The sequence below is a fragment of the Poecilia reticulata genome, chromosome 6 (genome assembly GCF_904066995.2).
Source record: "Poecilia reticulata chromosome 6, P_reticulata-male-v2, whole genome shotgun sequence".
Classification (NCBI taxonomy): Eukaryota; Metazoa; Chordata; class Actinopteri; order Cyprinodontiformes; family Poeciliidae; genus Poecilia; species Poecilia reticulata.
This window is the reverse complement of record NC_088835.1, coordinates 5,994,132-6,016,918: the sequence shown is the minus strand read 5'-3', so window position 1 is coordinate 6,016,918 and position 22,787 is coordinate 5,994,132. Positions and strand designations below refer to the sequence as shown.

Genomic DNA, 22,787 nt, shown 5'->3' with positions numbered 1-22,787 from the left:
AAAGAACTTCAGACTCTGGAGAATTTCCTAATAATGTTATCATCTGGCTTTCAACTTTTCTTTTTTGATTTGTCGTAATAAATTTCCATGCGTTTTTCGTTCTCCGGTAATTTTGATGTCATCTTAGCAACCGTCATTATTATTGTGTTTCGTTTAAAGGCCTCAGAGTAAAAGTAAACTGATTTACAAACATGTCTGCAGGTACGCCCGAGTCGCTCGAGGAAAAGGAGCGCCAGCTTTCCACCATGATCGGTCAGCTGATTAGTCTGCGGGAGCAGCTGCTGGCCGCCCACGACGAGCAAAAGAAGATGGCCGCCTCACAGCTCGAGAAGCAGAGACAGCAGATGGAGTTGGCCAGGCAGCAGCAGGAGCAGGTAGGAACGGTCCGGACAGGTGCTGGTGGGCAACACCACCAAACGGTTCGACTAGCTCCACTCAGAAGATGTCAGATAATTCTGGTCATGTCAAAGTACCTCATATTTTAAAAAGAATAGACCAGTTTGAAAGTATGGATACTTTCAAACGAGAAGTATTTATAGATGGACCAAGGTAGATAATAAAAATCTGTTTTGCTGTAGACCAGCAGAGCCAAACAAATCCAAACCCAAATCCAGCCAACATGTGTATGTGAACGCCATTTGGATTTTGTTAGGTCTGATGGGTCTCAAGGTTCACAACTGGTTTCAAGGAACCCATGTGGGTTCTACACGAGAGACCAATTGTGAGCCCCGATTATCAGGATGGCTCTAAAGATAATCTTAAGATATTCCTGTGTAGTGTTTTAAGAGTGACCTGGTCCGCTCAGAAGGATGTTTGAAACGCTCCGATCTAAAAATCTTTGATATTCAACATGTTGGATTGTCTTGGCCCGATATCGAAGCGTGTGGCGTCCCTCAAGAGAAAACGAGAACGCAGCCTGTTGAATGTGACATGTAGTCAGTCAGACAACGAAGTGACGAACACATGGAGGAGAGATCTAAAAAAAAAAAAAAAAAAAGGTAAAACCACAGCTGTGGCGGACCAGAAAGTCGAAGACGTCTTTGTATTGTTTGTTTGTTCTCTGTTAAAAAGAGTCCTCAAACTGTGGACATTGCTTCCCGGTCGGCCATGTTTGTTTACTCTGAACTTACATTTGGTCTTTTAAAAATAATTCCATGTGAACTACAGTTTAGATTGAAATGAAATTTGGGCCAGATCAGTCCGAAATTATTTGCTTGACGCTCAGATGGGACTCAGGTTTTGATAGTGCATTTAATAATCCTACAATCTATACAGCACAGAAAAGAGAAATTTGATATTTTGACAATCAGAAGACTACAATAATTTGCTTATCATAGTTTAAAGGTAGGAGTAGGCAGCTTACTCTGTTGAGGAAAGACAGAAATGAAGGTGCAGATGTTCATTAGACTCTAACAAGCACAGCGCACTGCACAATAAAAACACACGCAACTCTGCCCTGCTCCGCTCCTATCAGTCACACATCCCAGAGAATTTGCTCTTGACTCACCTCGTCGTTAAAACGAGTGACGAAACGGAGCCGAAAGATGGTTAAAGTGAAAAACGGGAGAAATTACACCTCTCACTCAAACAATGGTCTACTAACAAAAGTAGTAAAGCTTAATTAAAATAATATGTCGGGTCTATAATTGATGCTAATTAGTTGGGTCGGATCGGGCTGGACTTTCCAGGCCCAGTCTAAGCTGTAAAGCGAAGTAGACGTAAGTCTAAGTCGAATCTGAATTAATTGTTTTTCCAGGTCAGAAGTTCAAATCACCATCTCTGATACAGCAAGGAATTCATTCATTTAGAAATGAATGTTGACAGAGGAAACCAAGCAGGTAGTATTAATGAATGCATAAATAAACCAACAAAACTTCCAACAAACCTATCAAAAGACGAACTGGTGTGTACTAGTTACATTATTGGAGGCAAAAACTCTTCTAGGTTTAGGAAATATCATGCTTTCCTAAAATTACTTTACCTCTGGTGAGGATTTCCCAAGAAAAAACCTGTTTTCTTCTTCCTACATTTTATTGTCATTATATTTGATCTCTGCTTTTTTTTCTGGTACTGCTATGTGTAATTAGCAAAATTAGTCTTACTTAAGTTTAATGCGCTCCTATTAAAAAGTTGTTTATGTGGTCAGGCTTAAGGAATTGCTTGGTTTCTTCACATTATTAAGTAAGTCTATAAAACTCCCAATCACGCCTTGGTAATCTTCACGTCGTCTGCCGATACCTTTAAGTGTACTCTCTTGCTGTTTTTGTTTTTTTTTCGTGTATGTACACTTTCTTTATGGACTTTTTTTGCTGAAGTTTCAGCTGCAGTGTGTTAATCCAGATGTGAGTCTTCAGGTCAACGACTAAACGTTTGAAAGAGCAAACACAAGCAGAGAGGTGTTTTAGGTGCGCTGCTCCTCTTTGTTTTGGCTGTTTGTCGACATGTCACCGTGGGCTGGCATACGACAGGCTCTGTTTGGACACGTCCACACCTCCCATCAAAACACATACCACCTTTCAGAGCATTACAAAGGAGCAGGCGAAATGGGGAGAGTGAAAAGAAAGACAGATTCCAATATCAGCCAGTCATTTGGCTGTTGAGACTTGATAGGATAATGCCCTACAGACAAACCCCAGAAAAATCTGCTTTTAATGAAATATGACATGTGTGCAAATGGGGCGCCGCCTCCCATTCAGAAGCCTGTAATTATGTTTCGGAATAAATATACTAAACGATTCCTCAAGAAAAAAAGAAAAAAGGAGAGAGAAGCAGCTGTTTTCCTTTTTTTTTAATTTTTTTTCCCCCTTTTTTGCTCAAAATGGGTGGAAGTAGTCGAACGACAAGTTCCCTCCTTTAAGGAGTCAGAGCTTTTACAACTGGCAGGTCCGTGCCAGCCATCACTGGACAACACTCAAGCCTTTAACCAGAGGAAAAGCGTTTGACATCCAACAATCTCACGTTAGTGAAGATGATAGCTGCTTGTGTCTGAGTGCATATAAGAGGTTTTCAAGGTGTTGTAAACATGTCAGTCTCAAAACTTTATTGTAACTTGAGATGTCTTCATGAACCAACCACACCTTTACCACATAGATGTTGCACGTATCGCCGACCTCACATGGTCAAGTAGCTTTTTTGATAACACTTTATTTGAAGTGGGGTGAATATGACTGACATGACACTGTCATAAACATGACATAACACATGTCATGAACATGAATAAGCCTTCATGAATATTTATGACTGTTGTCATAAAGCGCCATTCGGTAAATTATGACACTTTTAATACAAAGTTGACATTATTCAAAATGTCTTTGTTATGACAACTTAACATTAACCAAGAAATCATTACTGATATAAATTTGTTATAAAAGTATTACTGATTGCACTTTAAAAATTAGGTATCTTTATGTTATTAAAGGTAAAGTTTAAACAGTAATGATTTCTTGGTTAATGTCAAGTTGTCATAACAAAACACATTTTGAATAATGTTGACTTTTTATTAAAAGTGTCCACATTTACCAAATGACCGTTTATGACAACAGTCATAAATATTCATGAAGGCTTATTCATGTTCATGACAGGTGTTATGTCATGTTTATGACTGTGTCATGTCAGTCTTATTCACCCCACTTCAAATAAAGTGTTACCGAATTTTTCTATCTCTTCTTTTTCTTTTCAGATGAGCCACAGCTTTATATAACTTTTTATTTGTTTTGCATCTTTTACAGTTAGCAGTTAGCTCTCAAGACGATATGAGATTCTTCTACTTTTTTGTCTTTAGATTTCACAAATACACAAGATATAACCAATCTGTGATAAGTATAGAATAATTCAATCCAAGTTTAATCAGTATGAGAACTTTGGATTTATGAAGTAGAAATCATCAAGTTCTAAACATTTACATAAAATATAGTAAAACAGCCCTTAAGGGCTGTGTAGCATCAGCTAACAGTTGCTAACAGTTAGCCAGTTGTTAGCAGTTAGATACATTTAGCAACTGGCTAACTGTTAGCCAGTTAGCAATGGATAATTATTTTCATTTGCCATTTTCTACCGACGACCCAAATGTTCCAAAATAGTCCATATTCCATACTTTATTATTCAAAATTTGCTCTCGTATCAAAGCAGCACAAAAATGCTTTCTTTGTGTAAAATTACGTTACAAATTTGAATATTTTTCAAGCTACTTTCAATAATCTTTGATCAGTGCAGAATTATCCAATTCAGTTTTTTACCACTGTAAGAATTTACGACTTTGATCCAGTTAGCTCTTCAGTTTAGCGCTCAGGAATCAATGAAGCAGATGCTAACTTCAGCAGGCTAATGGTTAGCCAGTTGTTAGCGAGTAGTGGAGTTCTGACATTGTTTACAAAGTGTTATCTTTTTTATTGCTGCCATTATTTATTCTTACCACATAGGAACCAAATGTTAAATGGTTTATTGGGTTGACTTTTCAATGCTAATGTAGTTGTTTCCTAGCCTAGCTAACTGATAGCTTCAAAATACACATACAAAAGTTGTCGAGCTGAAATTGCTCATTTTCATATTTTTGCTCACAATATTTAGTTAAACTTACTTCAACAGAAAATTTTAAATGCTGATATCAGCTGGATATGCCGATATAGATAGCACATTGAGAAACATTGAGATATTTTAGTTTTTTTCTTTGTTTTTATTTTACCGGATCATATACAATTCTGAAATAAGAATTTCAGAATTTTATATGACTTGAGAAATAACAATCTCAAGTTGTTATTTGTGACAGCTTGAGATTTTATACTCAAGTTGTCACAAATACCATCATTTCTGTTGTTATTGTGTGTGTGCAGATTGCCAGACAACAGCAGCAGCTTTTACAGCAGCAGCACAAGATCAACATTCTCCAGCAACAGATTCAGGTTAGTCGGCAGACGTGTTTGTTCATTTTTTAAAAAATGTTTCTGCTCACATCTTTTACTCTTGCTTTGTTATTTATATACATAGCTATTGCTATGTTATTTTGTCCTTCCCTTGTCCGAACAGATATTTTGCAAAACTGAGATTTTATTCTCAATTTGCACGTCACCAGAAATAAATATTTTTAAAAAGCTCCATCTGTGATCGCAGAGGTTACTCAAAAACAGTGGCAGATTAGATTAGATTAGGATTTATGACTGGAGTGAAGCTGTTTTTAGTTGGGTTAGTCTGCATCTGTCTTGCTTTACCTTGACTCTGTTTTTATTCAAATTTAAATGGAAGCAGAAGAAAGAAATGATAGAGAGGAGATGCATGAAAAAAGGTCACTGTTGTTGGAGAATCTTTAACCTAGCACTGCTTTAGCCATGCTCAGGAGCTTCTTCTTCTGAAAATTTGATATAGTAATGTTAATGACAGGAATCTATCAAGCAAGGAGATTGTTATTTTTTCAAAACCGGAACAAACCATTTTAACTCAGTGGTGACCCAGTGCTTACGGCTCCATCAGTACTTTTTGCATTGATTACTCCAAGATCAATACTCCAGAATTCCCAAACCTCCTGCCTGCGTTTTGTTTTCCCCTCCCTGAGTCGTCTACTCAACAGCATGTGTTTCTCCTTATATATTAGCATGTAAAACACTCTTTTTTATATAAAAAATTTTCCCCATATTTTCTGATCAAATCGCAGCTTTCCTCGTGACTTTTATCAGTCGTGTTCCTCGTGTCTCCTTCTCTCTTGTTTCGAAGTCGTGTATTTTTCGTTTCAGCCACCTGACGCTCTTCCGTTCCAAACTGCTGCATGCACATCCAGACTTAGCACCAAAATGACCCCCGACTGTGAGCCAAATGCTGTCAAATTTGCACACTGTGGCTAATAGCCACATGGGAATTTTGCTCCACGTTTGATCAGCTTATTTATTTTTTACTCTTTTTAGCGCTCGGACTAAATTAAATTGGCTCTGGAGTCAAACCCGAGCACACTCAGCGCTGCGATGTTTTACCCCCCGTCACGTCTCCCTGCCGCTCTGGAGGTGTGATAGAGTTAATGAGGGGTTGTCTCCCCCCATCCCCACACTCTAAGTTTTCTTTTCTTTTTTTTTCTTTTTTTTACTGCGAGACCCCACCTTTAGATCTTAATAAAGCTGCGATCGGACTTCATTAGGATTCTTAGCCCCCGGGGGGAGCGAGAGCGAGACCATAAAACTGCCCGTCTGCCGCTCGGATCCTCTTCCACGCTGAGAGGCAGCGGATACTGTGTCATGTTTGGTTTTGAGGATGAAGGGACGTGTGGAAAATAGCTCTCCGGAGCGCCTCGTTATTGCGTGGGGCTTTCAGGAGCATCAGCTGTGTAGCTGTCGCTTTGCGCTCGCTTCCACAACTCTCTCTCTCTCTCTCTCTCCGTAGAAAATTCCAGAACGCCGGGAGAAATCATTTGTTTTCATTTTAAAAGCCACTTAGCAATAAATCCCACCACCCGTCCTACACCCCCCCACCCCCCACTGTGGGGTTACAGCAACTTTTTGTCGTTTATTTAAAGAACAATAGCCCCGTCTTGGCACAGCAAGCCCGACTTAGCGAGAAGCATATGGTGGGTCTACTGTACGGAGGTGTAGAGTTATTATGGCTAAGCTCCAGGGTTTAGTCGCTGGGGTACGGGCTGTTTACGCTGTGTCGGATGTGTGTTGGGCCTTAAACACACAGGCAGCGCGGCGGCGGTCTGTTTCCACTTATCAGTTCCAGACCTGAGCTTCACTCAGGCCAATGCTCAGAGGAGCTGACCGAATGCTACTGTTTCAGCGGAGAGAGAGTCGGCCTCGGCACCCGCCGCCCCTTCACATCTCAATTCAGAAAAAAAAGCCAAATCTTGTCCAGATGCTGCGAATAATAGATCAACTCAAAGTAGAACATTTCGGAGCGCTCGCGCAAAGTCTCCTGCATAATGAAAAAAAACCCACCAACAGCGCTTACAGGAGATTTTTTTATTTATTTTTTTTTTAGGCCATTGTGAACTTTAACATGTTACAGATCAAGACAGGTTTGAAAAAAGCTGGAATGCTTTTTTTTGTTGTTTGTTTTGTTTTGTTTTTTATTGTATATTTTCCTGTTTTCTTGCTTCCGTTCCCTGGATGGTGTGAATGTGTTTGTCGGCTAATGTGGTGGTTCGGGGAGCAGGGAGGTTGTGAGGGGGGAGCGGAGTTCAAAGTGTCCTAGGTTTCCTGTCATGTGGTTTTAAATGGTTCAGAAAGCCAGCAGGAGACAAGCAGGGGTTAAAGAAATGCTTCCGAAGGCCTCATTCTGCTAGATATACTTACAAAATGTGAACACACAGAGGAGCCAACGAATGCAAGACTCAGGAAAAATCACTTACCTCCTCGTAGAGTCTGCTGGGGAGTTTTAGGACATCTAAATGTTTCAGATCATCAAAGAACATCTGATATAAGACAAAAAAAATAACATTACTAAACATATAAATCAGGGCTCAAACGATTAATTGTGATTGATCAATTACTGAAATAATCGTCAACTAATTTAGCAATCGATTAATCATTAACATTTGCTGAAAAGAAAAACATATTCAGAGCAGTAATTATTCCAAAACTGAACAACATATATATATATATATATATATATATATATATATATATATATATATATATATATATATATATATATATATATATATATTAAAAAGGGTTTTTTATATATATTCTCCTGGTCCCAATTCACTAAGAGGTGGTTTGGGGCGAATGAGCCATGATATGAAAAGCACCGCAATTGCGAAATTGTGGGGGTGGAGGAGGTTTGATGTTAGAGGAATTCCAAAGTTTTGCGAGAATTTGTAATGGAAACGCAGCTAGCACTGACGACTCGACACGAAGAAAGAGATGGAGCGAAGCGGCGTTCCAAGGCGTGAAGGGCTGATGACCAAAAACACAAAGGCTCCTCTCACATGTTGATGATCACTCAAGATTTTTGTCTAAATATCCTGCTGACTCATGATTCTTGTCAATCAATAAAATATCAGTCAGAACAGTGAAACATGGCGGTGGTAGTTTGCCGGTGACCTTGACGTTTTGCCCTTATCGATGAAACTAGGAATTCTTCTCTGCAGCCAGAAACCCTGCAGAGTGTTCAGCTGTCAGTTTCTAACGCTTAGATCAGGTGCACCTTCGCGTTTACTCACGTTATCTTCTGTCTGGAGTTAAAATTAGCTTGATGAGCTGAAAGTTGCGAGTAAGTCAGAACAGCCAAACCAGAGGAAATCACGTGCGTATTTGTTTTCAGCGCTACACCAAGAAGAGACAATTGGCGTTAACGCGTAATCACGCACATGTGGACAGTTCATGCCTTGCTCTGGCACAAACAACGTCCACACACACGCTGGTAGTGGTGGCGGGGCCCTTTGTGTGTGCCGTATGAGCCGAGTGGCCCAGCCCAGCCTGGTGGCTGACAGGCATGTGTCTTTGTTAAGTCAGTTCCTATAATGGCTCTCATATGTGGCCCATTTCCTTCGGGCCCACAAAGACGCAGGGCCTAACCGCACCGCCCGGGCCCTAGCTAACGGGCTAATTAATGACTGCAAAGCCGCACTCCTCCTCCTCCTCTCTGTTCTTCATTTATAACTCCTCTGTCTCCTCCTTCACCCGCCCTCCTCCGTCTTTTCCAACTTTGGGTTTCTAGTCTCCTGTTTTTATTTTTCGTCTCGTGTCCTGTTTTTTTTTTTATATTCCAACCCCTTCTGTTTGGCTGTTGACGTAGCGATTGATCAAAATGAGCGATATTCTGTGTGCTAAACGCTAAACAGCAGTCTACGAGGACTAAATGATTGGCTATTTTATTAGTCCTGATAGCGTATCGCCCTCTGTAATTCAGCTGTTTTTACTGTCTGAATCGGAGCCAATTGCTCTTCTGCCGTCAGGGCAGCAGACAAGCACAAGCACAGCAATCCACTCGCTCACAAACACGCACAAGAACTCTTGAGGAGCTGAGAGGCTGTTAGATGAAGAGGCCGTTTCTAAGTCAGCACACGCTTCCAGGCTGAGCAACTGTAAGGCTCACATTGGCAACTGAGTTCATCCGCTGTAATCACGGAATAAAACTTTTATATGCAGATGTTTATTAAACTTAGAACAATATAAAAAAAGATCTTACAACAGTGTAAAACACAGACAACAAGCTTTCCTTTTTTGGTAGGACTATTAAGTGGCAGTTGTATGATGGGATATCAGGGGCATTGAAAAAGGAGTAAATTTTTGCCCCCAAAAATTATTTTCTAGACAAAAGCGGGAACATTTCTGAGTTTCAAAAGTATAAAACATTGCTGGAAAAAAGTCAGGAAGTTTTAATCTCAGAATTTAATATTATAATTTCTGAGTTTAAAAAGTCAAAAATTTGCTTGAAAAAAAAATCTGGAATTTTGAGATTAATCTCATAAATGTTCTAGGAAAGAACATGGACATTTCTGAGCTTCAAAAGTCAGAAACTTTGACTCCTGAAACTCAAAAAAGTTTCCAAAAGTTAAAATTTTACACATTTAAAATTAAAGTTTATTTCTAGAAAATTTCTGAGATTAATCTCAGAATTTCTGAGTTTTTTTGGAAAAAATGTACTCTTCTGTCTACACGTCCCTAATACGCCGTCGTACATTCGCTCGGGGAAATTTCCCACAGACCTGTGAAGCTGTGCCCGTCTTGGGGACACTTTGACAACAAATGATTTAAAGTCATTTTCTGTTAATTTACTCATTAGCTAGTGTAGGAAAGTTTGGTTATGTAACTTCAATGAATACCAGGAAGTTCACCCAAAGGTATCAGAGGTCAGATTGTCTTTTGTTTCCTAAAAGTTTGCCTCTTTAATAAGTGGAAATAAGATGTTTGTACTAAAAAATCTAGTAAATAACATCCAAATATAATAAATATTATATCAGATTTGAGCATATTTTTGACCACTAACTCCTTAATTCACGTAGCCTGAATCGATCCATAATGCAATTGAAACCAATGTGGAGCTTTAGCTTTTGTATTTATTCAGTTCTTTTCAGCAGTAGACTTTCAGTTGTTTTTCTTTTCTTCCATGTCACCAGATAACTTTGACAAAAACTATAATTTTACCTTGCAGAACACCTTCCTGGCCTCCCTTAGTGTTGTAACATGTTAGTTTGGATCTGCGAAAACAAGTCAAAACACCAAAGAAGCTCAAAGTCATTTGCAGACAGACAGTGAAGCAGAACTCAGTCAAATGAGCAGAACAGAACAACGATGTTTGTCTCAGGGAATGAACTAAAGCGCTGGATAAAGCTGAAACCCTTAGCTTACTTTGTCTTTTAGCTGCAGTAGAATGTAGTATTATTGTTCTTCTACTTTGTTATATGTAAAGTTTTATTTGTAGTTTTTTTAAAATCTAAATTTGCATACTTGAGCAAAATTACTAAGGAAAAAATGTTAAATTTATCACTAGTTTTCTAGTACTATAGAATGTAATTTTGTTCTCTTTACAGAAGTAACAGAAGTTTTAAGAAATAGTTGAAATTGTTTTGGAATGAGTCTCTGTGATGTTATTCGCAGTTACAGTTCACTAGCCTCTTGTAAAAAAGTGTCTCATCGGCACAAGTTTGTCGAAAGCCCACTACATTCTTAGTTAGCCTTCCAAATGCTAACTAGCTTTACCAAACTTTTAAAACTTAAAACAACTAATACTGAAAATCCTCCAGACTCATCTGCAGATGTATATCCACTGTCTATCCTTTCACCAGATGTGAATGTTCATTACTGTTTTCTTAGCCAAACACCGTCTGTGTAGCTAAGCTAAAGTTAGCTTGGTTGATGCTGTAGACTGACCTGTACCAGTCTACTGGAGCTGCTGCCACTTGACTGTTAAAAGTTCATCAAAACTGGAGTAAGCTGCTGTTTATGGCCGTCGAAGGTTACACTCTGCGTTTACAGGTCTTGAAGTGCTTTGGGAAATATCTTGGTGGACAGGGAGGGACCAGCATAGCCGTTAGCCAAAACAAACCTAACTTTACCTTAATAAAATGGATATTGGGCTAGGAAAAGAGCTCAAACTTAACAATGGTCTCTTATGAAGGAGCATATGGTGAATGCCTGCTAATATAAAGTTAGAGACATTTTCAGTTTGAACTGGCTAAAAAGGTTCAGGACCTGGGTTTGTATGACTAGCTGTTAGCCTCCTAAACATCTGAGATTTCACCCACTTTTCACCAACTTCACTAGACATTGAAGCTCTTCTTTTAAGAAAGTGCTGCTTCTACAGGTACTAGTTTTTTGTAGAGTTGAACAACAAAATTAAACATCAGAGTATTGTGCAGTAAATTAAAAATGTGTACTGATAACATAAAACAGTGGTGTTTTTAAAAATCCACAAATCTGAAGTGTCTGAAATACTTTGAAGCAGTGAAATTCATCTTCCTTGTTAATGTAAGAGCCTTCTGTCGGGCAGCTGACTGGCAGTGCGCAGCAACAGGTGAAGGGGAGCTTCATACAGCTGGAGACCTTGACCAAACCAAGCCTACAGTAAACAGGGCAGAGCTCTGTTAGTCCAAAGCTCACTGGGATCAGAAATACGTCCTATAAAAAGCAAAACCTCTGTAGAAAGTAGAACTTTGACAGCTTTTAACTATCAGTGGCCGTCTATTGTATCGTTTACCATGATAAACTACTTATCATGATAAGAATTTTGATTTGTCATCCCAATAAATTCCCATTAATAAAGTTTAAAACACCCCAAGACTGTCTTTATTGTCAGGATTGATAGTTTTGCTATTTTTTCCTGATTTTGATCAATAAATGCATGAAAAAATGCCAATAAAGTTGAAAATACAGTTACCGTCTGCATCTTGGTGAAACAAATCACACTTCTTTACGTGGCTGGTGTCCTAAAGAAACACATTACAAATGTACAAATGGGAATGCAATCAAGAGCAGCATGCGTTTGGAGGGACCCATAATTGCTGCGACATGAATACAGTTACCTAAAAAAAGATGTAGCAAACAATGGTCATCGTTACTGTTGTAGTTGTCACAAACGTACCACAAAATATCCTGATCAAACCTTTGAGTTTATATCGTCCACCCACATGCTTTTAACCTGTAAAAACCCGTGCTGTTATCTCCCTCCTGCCCCCCACAGGGTCGCCTGTAAGTCACGTTTTTTGTTTGCGTTGGCGATGATTTCCTTGCAGGTTTATGTAGCCTGGCCTCCGTCTGAGCGATGGACCAGGTCAGGTGTCACAGTCGGTACCTGCCAGACAACACCGTATTTTTCTTCACGTCGACATAAAGACATAGCGCATACACACTGGTCGCCCTCTCCACCCCCCCGGCCCCGGTGCCTTCCAACAACAGCCCCATTAATTCTGAGTGTGTACACATGCTCCACGCTGCCTAGGTGTGTATGTCGGTGTGCGTCTGGTGGGCAGTTAGAGGAAGGGGACTCTGTGTTTTCTTAGGGGCTAAGCAGAGGGGGGGCCCACCGCCGCCCCCATCCTCCCCCCCAACCATTCATCCAGTAGCACCCTCCACCCCACCCCTCCCCTCAGTAAAAGGAGATCTTTGTGTGTTTGCGTTGGAGAAGCTGCCCCAGTCAGTCCCAGTGTTCCCAGAGGAGCACAATGAATGGGAGCATTTTGTCCTACTCCAAAAAAACCCCTCTCACCACACAACACACACACACACAACACACACTCCTTTCCTCTTCTTCTTCTTCCTCTTCTTCTTCTTTTTTGGGGGGTTTGTTTTTAGCCATTCGGACTCGTTTTTCCTTCTCGCCTCGGCATGTCACAAGACATCAGGCATCTTATCTTTATGGGAGCGTTTGTACATATGTGTGTGTAGAAATGCCCCATCAGCCACCAGTGTGTTTGCTTGGTGCCTCAATTGATATCGATCTTCTTCAGGGTGATGTAAACGACTCGGTCCGAAGAGCCAGTCAGCCGATAAACACGTGAAGTCACGTTAAAAATCTGTAACTGCAGCTTATTAAGACAAGCAACAGCAAACATGTAACACAGACTTTGCTTAATTTTCTTTGCTAAGTATACGTTTTTCCATTTGTAATTAAAATAGAGCAAAAAGGAATAATGTTTGGGTGTAATAAGGATGACAGGGTCTGCTCTCTACAAACCTGATGATGTGGAGTAAAATGAGCTTGAATCCATGATCAAAACTGGTTTCCTGTAGCGCAGAAACGATTAATTGGATTAATCGTAAATAATCCAATTAATCAATTAACCTGATAATTCACGACTAATTGGATTATTTGTGATTAATCCAATTAACTGTGATTAATCAGGTTAATTGTGGCAAATCAATTATTGAAATAATTAACAACTAATTTAGTAATCGATTAATCATTAACTGGAGTATGCAAACTCAAAAAAAAAAAAGGCAGTTTGCTAAAAAGAATAACATATTCAGAGCAGCAGTTCATCCAAACTGTACAAAATATACAAGCAGTTTGTATTTAACTTTAAAACACTTTTGTCCGTCAGTATGTTTTATGTTTTTTTATATTCCCCTGTTCAAACTCACTAAAGGAATGCCGTGTTGCTGCATCTTAGGCAATAAAATGTTTATTTTCTTATTTACAAAAGGAATCAAATGGATTATTTCCGTCTTTTAATGTCTTTCTTGTATATTGTACAAAAAAGACATTAAGTACATTAAAGTAAAATGTACAAAATGGTGATTTAAATATGATCAGTTGTTTTTAGGTCATTAATAAATGCTGACTGTCTGCTGCGCACAGTGAGTTGCAAGTTAAAGAACATTAAAAATAAACCTTCAAAACACGCATTTATTGAATCACAAAGGTCAAGGTAACATCGAAGTGCAATTTCTACATTTGGTCAGATATGTCTGGTATTATTCAGGCTGATTATTATGTCAGTGAGAAATATTTGACCAATAATTGAATGAACTCTAGCAGCCAGATTTTCATCTTCATTGGTGGGACAAAAAGAGAAAAATGTATGATTCATAGTCAACATTTTGTTTTAGGTTTTTTCAATATTCATCAGTACTATTGCAGAGAATTATTCTCCTTATATTTCACTTCCAATCTAACTGAAATGTGGATTTTGATCAGATGGTGTGTTTGGGCTAACAAACACAGCATCTCAACCCCACTCTGCAGCAAGGTAGGGGATGTGTGATGCTGTGGGAGTGTTTTCACTTGGGCGTCTTTTGGAACACCAAGACATCGACTGAGTCTATCTGCAAACGTCCCATTGGGTCAGTATAATGAGCCACAGTGGAACCCGACGAGAAGAGAGCAGTTTTCATTATGAGAGAAAAAATTTCCTCACAGGAATAAATATACTCAAATTCAGGCCACATTTATTTCAACATTTTTATTCTGCCGCAAGAAAAGATTCATATTTTTGCAGTAGTGTCAACAAACTGATCGTGTATAAATATCGGTTAGCTCGCAGATCAAAAGGACATGTATGTATACATTTATAGATATATAAGTGTTTGCATTATTAATTTAAAGTCCAATTACTTTTCTGTTGATCTAATTATTAATCAGATGATAATTCTGGCTCTTCAGAGGCTCAGAGCGCAGCGTCTCTGTTTAGTCATGCTGTTTAAACCTCCCTGCTGCACACTGAGACGCCCCAGAGGGGAAGTCGTCCTGTTTAACCAACGCAGCGGATCGGTTGAGCTCCGACGGCTCATTATGAGGGGCATCGGTGGGTCAGTGGGGCCTTGGGGGAGGGGCTTTGGGTCATCAATGAATTCTAGTAAAAGGGACGAATAGAGGGGGAAATACTTTTTTAAAGGTATTAAACCATGTTGTGGTTTTAACAGCAAAAACACAAAATGTTTAGTTTGAAAATAAAATGTGACAACAACAAAAAAACAAAACAAAACAAACAAAAAAAAAACTGTATGGCCGGAACAAGCTTTTTTGGGGCCTGAGGCAGATTTTCATTTGGACCCCCCACACCAACATGTCAACACCAGATGTTTTACCATTCCTAAGATACTCTATGTAACTATGTAAATGATAGAATAGGATCATTTACTACTCTAAATATGTAAATGATACAAATTGATGCCACAAATTTGTAATTGACAGCATCAATTACAAATGACGTTACTGTTAGCATCATTTGTAATTAGCTCGCCTCATCCCAGTGTTATCATGGCTGTTGATTTTAACCTTACAGGAGTAACAAACTGAAATTTGTTGTAATTTGAAATGCAGAGCGGTATTTAAGTGTGTCATATTATTTTAACTATTTGAAAGTAACACCAGCTGATAAACATTTAATTTACAGTAAACAAGTTAACAAGTTTCCCCAACAGCAGCTAAAAGCAGGAAAATATTAGCTCATCATTGGTGTGACGACTGTAAAAGTAGTACAAGAGCCGATTTTCCATATGTAGCATTTAGTTAGCATTTTTTAATGTTATTTTAAACCTATATATATATGGTAAAACTCCTCCTCAGCTCATATCTAAGGCATTCCTAGTTAACATTTTATTACTTTAGGCGTTTAGGTTGTTGTTGAACATCCTCGTCTTTCAGGTGAAAATCTCACAAACGAGATGGAGAAGTGAAAAGAACAGCAAGTGTGAAGAGGCACGAAAGGCGCCCGTTTTTTTCTTCTTTTTTTTTTTTTTTTTTTTTTACAAGTCAGACAAAAATGAATGAAAAGAGAAAGAGATGAGATAAAGGGCAAGAGATGGAGGGGAAAGTACAGCTTGTTGGTTTAACGCAGGCAGCCCTAATCGACTCCCGCAGGGTCATCTTTGATACGCTGCCTTCAGTCGGAGCCGTCAGCGCCGTAACTCAGGCAAACAAGCAGTTTTTAAAAGTCTTTCAAGCCGACATGAAAGGCAGCTTCTTCACGCTCTCCGTCGTTGTTCAGGCATTTTGTTCCACACTTTTACACTCGTCCCTCAAGAACGCACATCTTCATTTGTTTCTTGGTTTCCTGAAGCCTTCATTCAGCCTTTCAAGTCTCTAGCATTTTTACATGACGTACCATTGATTCATATTCTTTATTTTTTGTAAGGCTCTTTTTATATATATATATATATATATATATATATATATATATATATATATATATATATATATATATATATATTCATTTCTCATCTTGATGTCTTTAATTGTTTGTTTTGTATTTTTATTTTTTTTTTCCCTGCAGTGGAGCTTTTTCTTTCTTTCTATTTTTTTTTTCATGCATAAGACTTTCTCCAAAACTAAAAGCACCAAAACAGACTGTAAAGCTAATTCATTCCAGGTACAAAGCCTGCATTAAAAATATTTATTAGGCACAAAATGTAGTGAAGTCTTTATTTAGTCTGATATATGTAGGACTCTTAAAAGCTTTCACTAATAAAATTAAGTAATTAATCATTAAGCGGTTCACAAAGATGGACCTAAAACCTAAATGAAATGACAATTAGAATGACAAAAAGTTCTTCAGGAAAAACCTGCTTTATTAAAAATGTCTTCAGGTATCTGAGGTCGAGAACATAAAGACAGAGGAGGGTTAGTCCACAGACGTTTTATGTCTTGATCTTGGAAGTGTGAGTAACGTTCTGTGGCTGGAGTTTGAGGTTTTGATCCCAACAATTCAGCGACAGAACAAAAAGCTTGACCAGGGAGTTGAGATCTTCTGCTGGTTTCAGTTTGATGTTTTTCTCCAGAGTTTTGAACCAACTGAAGTTTATCGAGGATGTTTGTTGTTGATACATATGAAAACTGCATTACAATTGCTTTGTTGACTATCACAAGCTCCTGTTCAACACCAGCCTTCTTAGTTCGGAAATATTTCCATAAAACTGTTAAACAACCTACATTTCTTAAAGTCAGAATTTGAATTCCTGGTGTGGTTATCAGGCATTTAGTCGTCTTAAAGTCCAGTTGGATGGAGCGATTTTTTTTAACCAGTTTGTAATTTCACTTTTACTCTTAAGTAAATCTGACAGTGTGAAGAATGGTATTTGCATAAAAGTAACGGGACATTTTATTGTATTTATCTGTCGTCTATCCAAGGCGTATGTGTTTAGCAACAAAAGACAGGGGCCCAAACAGAGCCCTGGGGGAACACCACATTTAAAAAGCTACTGGGTTAAAGTTGTTTGTAATGGCAGCAGATTCTGCTTCTCCAATAAAAGGTGAATTCTATTACTAAAACATTTTACTTTTTTGTTTTACAATGCTTCAGATTGAACATTTTTCAGCTGTTTTCAGCTGTTTAGTCTGTTTTCAGACTAAACAGCTGAAAACAAAATGACAAGCCATGTATATTTTTAGAGTTTCTATCTGAAATGTGCTGCAGTAAAATTAAGTTGCAAAAAATGGAAAAAAGTGAAATCGTTTAAGTTGGTATCAAACCGTTTGTGATAAATGACCTTTATCGCGTACTCTCGGCATCGTCAGATGTGCTTGTAAACGTGTCTTGAGTTCCTTTTTTCCCGGCTTGGCCTCAGCCTCTCCCTCTTGGTCCGACTCCTCCTCAGGTCCAGGGTCACATGCCTCCTCTGATGATCCCCCTGTTCCCACACGACCAGCGCTCTCTGGCTGCCGCCGCCGCTGCACAACAAGGCTTCCTCTTCCCGCCCAGCATGTCCTACAAGCCAGGTATATTTATGTGCGCCTCCTCTCCTTTACCCCCTCACCCTCCAACACACACACACACACGCACACACACACACACAGATTCCAGTTGACAGTAATGAGGTGTGTCAGGTAAGGAATGTTCTGGAAATGAGCGGAGAGATTTACAAGCTCCGCTTGTTCACTTCAGGATCAATGCGTTTGGACACAGAGCGCACTGGAACATCTCTTTCCGTGGCAACCGCAGAGCATGTCAGTCACCCTGCACATCTGCAACAAGGGATTTCACACACACACACACACACGCACACACACACACACACACGCACACACACACACACACCCCGCATCCACCTACTGCACATTTGTAACTGGCCACGAAAAAATCAGGAACAAGTCTCATCTGGGGGTGTCTTGAGTTATTTCCCGATTCTGAAAATGTGGATTCTGAACTTTTTAACGATGTCAAACACAGAATTGTTTTGTTAAAAAATGAGGGAGATATGGCCGTTTCAATGTTGGCACTCTGCAACAACGATCAGTGAGAAAACAGGCCTCAAAGTTTCAGAAGATTTGTCCTCAAACAGGCCTGTAGTGTATTATGGTGATGAGCCGGTGATGAGTAGCCATGTGTTTCTGTCTAACGTCAGTCTTATTAGATATATGGATGGATAGATATATGGATATATAGATGAATAGCTAGTCCGGTAGCTAACTCTAGATAGATGAGCGAACGGACAGATGGAGGGATAGACAGAAGATGCCTTGCCTTTACCAGACGTGAATCTGGATTTGGCAATTTTGAGCTAATTTGTGAAGAAAACCAGGCAGAAATTTCTGTCGCTAGATGTGCAACGCTAGCACAGACATAAGCTAATAGATGGATGCAGATGGTTCCACACAACATTAGTTCGGGAAAGTTGCAATCAGATCGATATAGACACTTTTCAGACACTTATTGTTGAAAAAGGTTGACAGCTACTCATCAGTTTCCTTGCGCTTCACAATGAATTATTTGCTTTGCTTTTGTGTATGAGAGAAAACCCGACCAAATCACGTCTAAGTTTGCGGTGGATTGTGACAAAATGTGAAGATGTTCAGAGAACACTTTTGCTGCTGTTTCAGTCTTTATCCGTGGTGCACGCTGACCACCTAAACGTGAGAACGACTCTGTGAAGGAACACAACGTACACAACGTAGCGTGTCGCAGCACATCTTTCTCCCCGGCTCTGCCTCCACAGCACGTCTTCGGCCACACCCTCGCGCAAAGTCACGCGTAATTTGCAGTCTTGTTTTTGCAGGATCCCACGCGCCACCTGCTTTCTTTGCGTCTCCCTGGTCCTTCGCATTCCTCTCTCCCATACATTCCTCCAGGTGCTCGCCCGACACAGGTTAGCGGCGAGCCTCCGCGGTTCATGTCGGTACAGTCTGCGTATAGTCGGACAGAAGGCTGCAAACAGAAAGAAAAAGTAAAACAACTCAAAGAAAGGCGTTAAAAAGCCATCATTGTGCACTCTGTTCTTTTTCTTTCTTTCTTTTTTGCTTCGATCTGTTTTCAACAAAGACCTGGACATGAAAAGCCTTTTAAGGACAAACAGTAGGGGTTTATACATGGCACTCGCTTATGAGCTGGTGAGTGCATCCCATTGAGCGAGCGCCGCTCAGCCCGGTCTCGAGCACTTATGTGTGCAGACAGTGAGTCTTATTAACCTCTGAATAAAGCGTTCCTGACCCTTTGTGTTTATGTATAAAAACATGAGCGGGGGGAAGGAGACAAAGCAGCGAGACGGAGAGAACGAGACGGGTCTGAAGGTAAAGAGCAGGTTTGTTCTTGTGCTGAACTCTGCCCCCACCTCTCTCTGTTGACACGCGTTGTCTCTGGTTGTTCACCAGGTGAGAATTACCCAATGCAGTTCATTCCGTCGACAATGGCAGCTGCGGCGGCCTCTGGACTCAGCCCACTACAGCTGCAGGTAAGAGGGCGACGCCTTGACACTCCGTTGAACCAAAGCCTCACCAAGCTGTTTTAAAATATAAATTGATTCCTTTCATATTTTTTTTATCTGCATAAAGCAAGGCTTCGTGTAAAGTTGCACAAAGGAAGGGACTTAGTAATAGAGTGGTGACAGATAAGAGCATAGACTCTGGTGATTGAGTGAGATATATTTGAATTAACTTGGAAGCATTTTTTCAGCTGATAATAAAAAAGCATCTGTCAAAGTCGAATGCGTCTAAAAACAATCGAAAACTTTTTTTTGTTACTATATCTGCTGAGCAATCAAAAAGAAAATGGTTGTCACAGGACAAAGCAACCGAACTAGATAAGTGAGTGGATATAATGTTTGACATTTATACAATTGAAAAACATAACAGGCTTTTTCAATCACAAAACCAAACAATTAAGGTTATTTTGGTAAAACGGGGTGTACTATGTGAAACTCAGAAGGTTTGACTTAAGTTTTAGAGACCAAGCTTGATAAAACCACCTTGATAATACACTTTATAACTATTTAACATTATAATTTTATTCATTTATTTGTTTTTCTTACTATTTGATTAATATTTTTAAATTCCTTTACATTGCTCTGTTTTGTATTTTGAACGTTGTAATCTTTCCCTGGGAAATAGAGTTGTGTTCTTTCCTTCTTCAGTATTGAAATTTGCAATATGACACTGTGAGTATTTGTTTAGTGAAGTTTACTTCCTTGGGACTCAATAAAGATAAGAAAAAACAAATTTAAAAAACATGTTCTGCTGTTGATTTTAAACCAATCCCATTTTTTGCCAGACGCCAAAGCGAGTGCAGAGTCAATCTTTCAAAATCACATTGCTCCAACTGGAAAACGCATTGAGCACAGCGTCTGTATTTTCAAATTAATTCACCAGGACAGCTAGTATTTGCTCAAAATACTAGTTGTATTACTAGATGTATGTATGTATGTATGTATGTTTATATGGGTGGTCAGGAAAGGCTCTGGTATGCCGGTGAGGTGAGCAGCAGAGTTTTGTTCCGGAGTTACAGATATTTACATGCACTATATGGACTGAGGCAGGAGCAAGTGTCCTTAAACCAAATTGTTTTTAATCGTAAGCGTGTAGCTAGCACTTAGAGGAAGTTCAGTATGAGGTGTCAGTAATGCTGAAGTTTGTTGCCGTAGAATGGACTCTTCTCAGTCATCTTCATCATGTCAACAGACGGGTCTCCCAGAGAAGTAGCATTCTTTGAGTTGATTTGTTTAATTGGTGTATCAACATTTCATCAACCAATGATTCTAGAAATTTTATTATTGGCAGAAGAATTTGCTTTCACATGTAGTAACTGAGTGATTACCCGTTCTCAGTCTATTAAATGTTGATCTAAACTTTGCCAGTACAGCAGCTTCAGCTCTTCTGAGAAAGCTTTCACAAGGATTAGGAGTACGTTTAAGGTTTAATCTCCGCCATTCTGATTCATTCTTTTAGAAATGTTTGCATTTTATTCACATGTGGTCATGGAAGTGATTGGAACTTGAATTCCATGATGTTTAGACTTGGCCCAGTATGTGTTGCAGTATGGTGTATTTAGCATCAGAGATTCTATTTTGCTAAAAAAAAAAGAAGAAATATGCAGGAATTTTGTTTCGACAAGTTGTCTGTTCAGGTTATCTAAATTTGTGAATCTGAATCACTGTACTAATCAAAATGTTACATTATTTTTGAACAAGGAAAAATTATTTTTTCTTTCTGTGGTACATGTTTGTTTAAAATATTTTGTGTAAATGACATAAAATTGGTGTTATACACGCGTTTGCCATATTGTGAGAATGTCATGGTCCAATACCTCCAATACTGACACATTATTCATCATCTATATGAAGTACAGTTTTGGAAAACTAAGTTTAAAGGTTGTTTTTTTTATTTTTTTATTGTTGCCACCTTCAGCAATGACCTCAAACCAGTTGTTAAACAATATTTTTAATAGGAAGGACTGGAAGAGAATAAACTAAATAAAACTCAGGTTCATGTTAACCTTGTCCTGAGGTGAAAAGGGCACAGCACCTAAAACCTTGTGTTTTGTGGTTTACAGAAAGACTTTGTGTTGCCTTCAGGGACAATGTCGTTGGAAAGGATGTGTAGAACGGCATAAGATAAATGAAATTTAACTATATCAGTAGGTAGAATAATTTCACACCGCAAAATGTAAGACAGCTGATGCAAGATCGAAGGATACAGTATGGTGCAAGTAAATGCAGGTTCTCTGTGGATGAGCCAGAGCCCTGGGCTTTCAGCTCACTTCTCTGGACACTGAGGTGGAGAAGAAGGAGGTTGAGTTTGTTTCTGGTGAAACCATTTCTGTGTTGATTTGGATCGTTGCACTGTTAAAAGACCTGATGGTGACTGAGTGTCTGTTTACTGTTTTAAAGTTTTAAAGAGCCTATCATACACACACGCACACATACACCCACACACACACACACACACACTTCAACACATCATCCTCCACCATATGTGACTGTGGAACTTAGATGCTTTCCCCATATTCATCATTGTTGCCAAAAAGCAGTAAACTCCACATATAAACAGTTGAAACCAGAAGTTTACATACACTGAATACACTTGTTTCTCTCATGGTCTGAAGTTAAATCGGAGCAGACGTCTCTTGTTTGAGCTCAGTTAGAATTACCAGGAGTATTTTCATTTGCTAAATTCGACAGTATGGAGTGAAAGAATATGTCAGAGATTTGTTTATGAATGTCTTCAACATAAAAAGTTTACATAAAGAATGGCTACTGTCTCTTTAAACAATGAGGGAAAGCCCAGATGATGATGTCACAGCTTTGGAACCCTCTTATAGATTAACTGACACTTTTGAGTTTGACATGATTGGAAAGTCAAAAAACATCAGCCAAGTTATCAGGAAGAGAACTTAGAATAACAAAGTCAGTGTTTTGCTGTGGCCATCACAAAGCCCTGACCTCAGATCTGTAAAGGTGTGAGCCAACGAAGCGGCGCATCAACCTGATTTATTAAACCTCATTTACTCCAGTTCTGTTAGGAGGAATGGGCCACAACTCCAGCAAACTATTGTGAGAATAGTTTGCTGGTACAGTTCAAAGGCAAAGCAACCAAATACTAAGGAAACGTATGATTTTGAAGGCATTATTAAATAAATCTCCAACATTCGTTCTTTAAAATATAAATATTTGTGGTAAGTTTAGTTGACATAAAACAAGAGAAATGTTGCCTACATTAAT

At 39.1% G+C, this 22,787-nt stretch overlaps 1 protein-coding gene across 4 annotated transcripts in view; it reads left to right on the top strand.

The window, feature by feature from the left end:
• LOC103465716 (transcription factor SOX-6-like) overlaps window positions 1–22,787 on the top strand; it is a 146,501-nt gene that overhangs the window by 88,845 nt on the left and 34,869 nt on the right. For all 4 annotated transcript variants that reach the window (XM_008410808.3, XM_008410809.3, XM_008410806.3 and 1 more), the window contains 4 exons: window positions 202–374; window positions 4,830–4,898; window positions 17,457–17,577; window positions 19,447–19,526. In XM_008410808.3, the coding sequence (XP_008409030.1) occupies window positions 202–374; window positions 4,830–4,898; window positions 17,457–17,577; window positions 19,447–19,526 (443 nt within the window). The remainder of the gene's footprint in view (window positions 1–201; window positions 375–4,829; window positions 4,899–17,456; window positions 17,578–19,446; window positions 19,527–22,787) is intronic.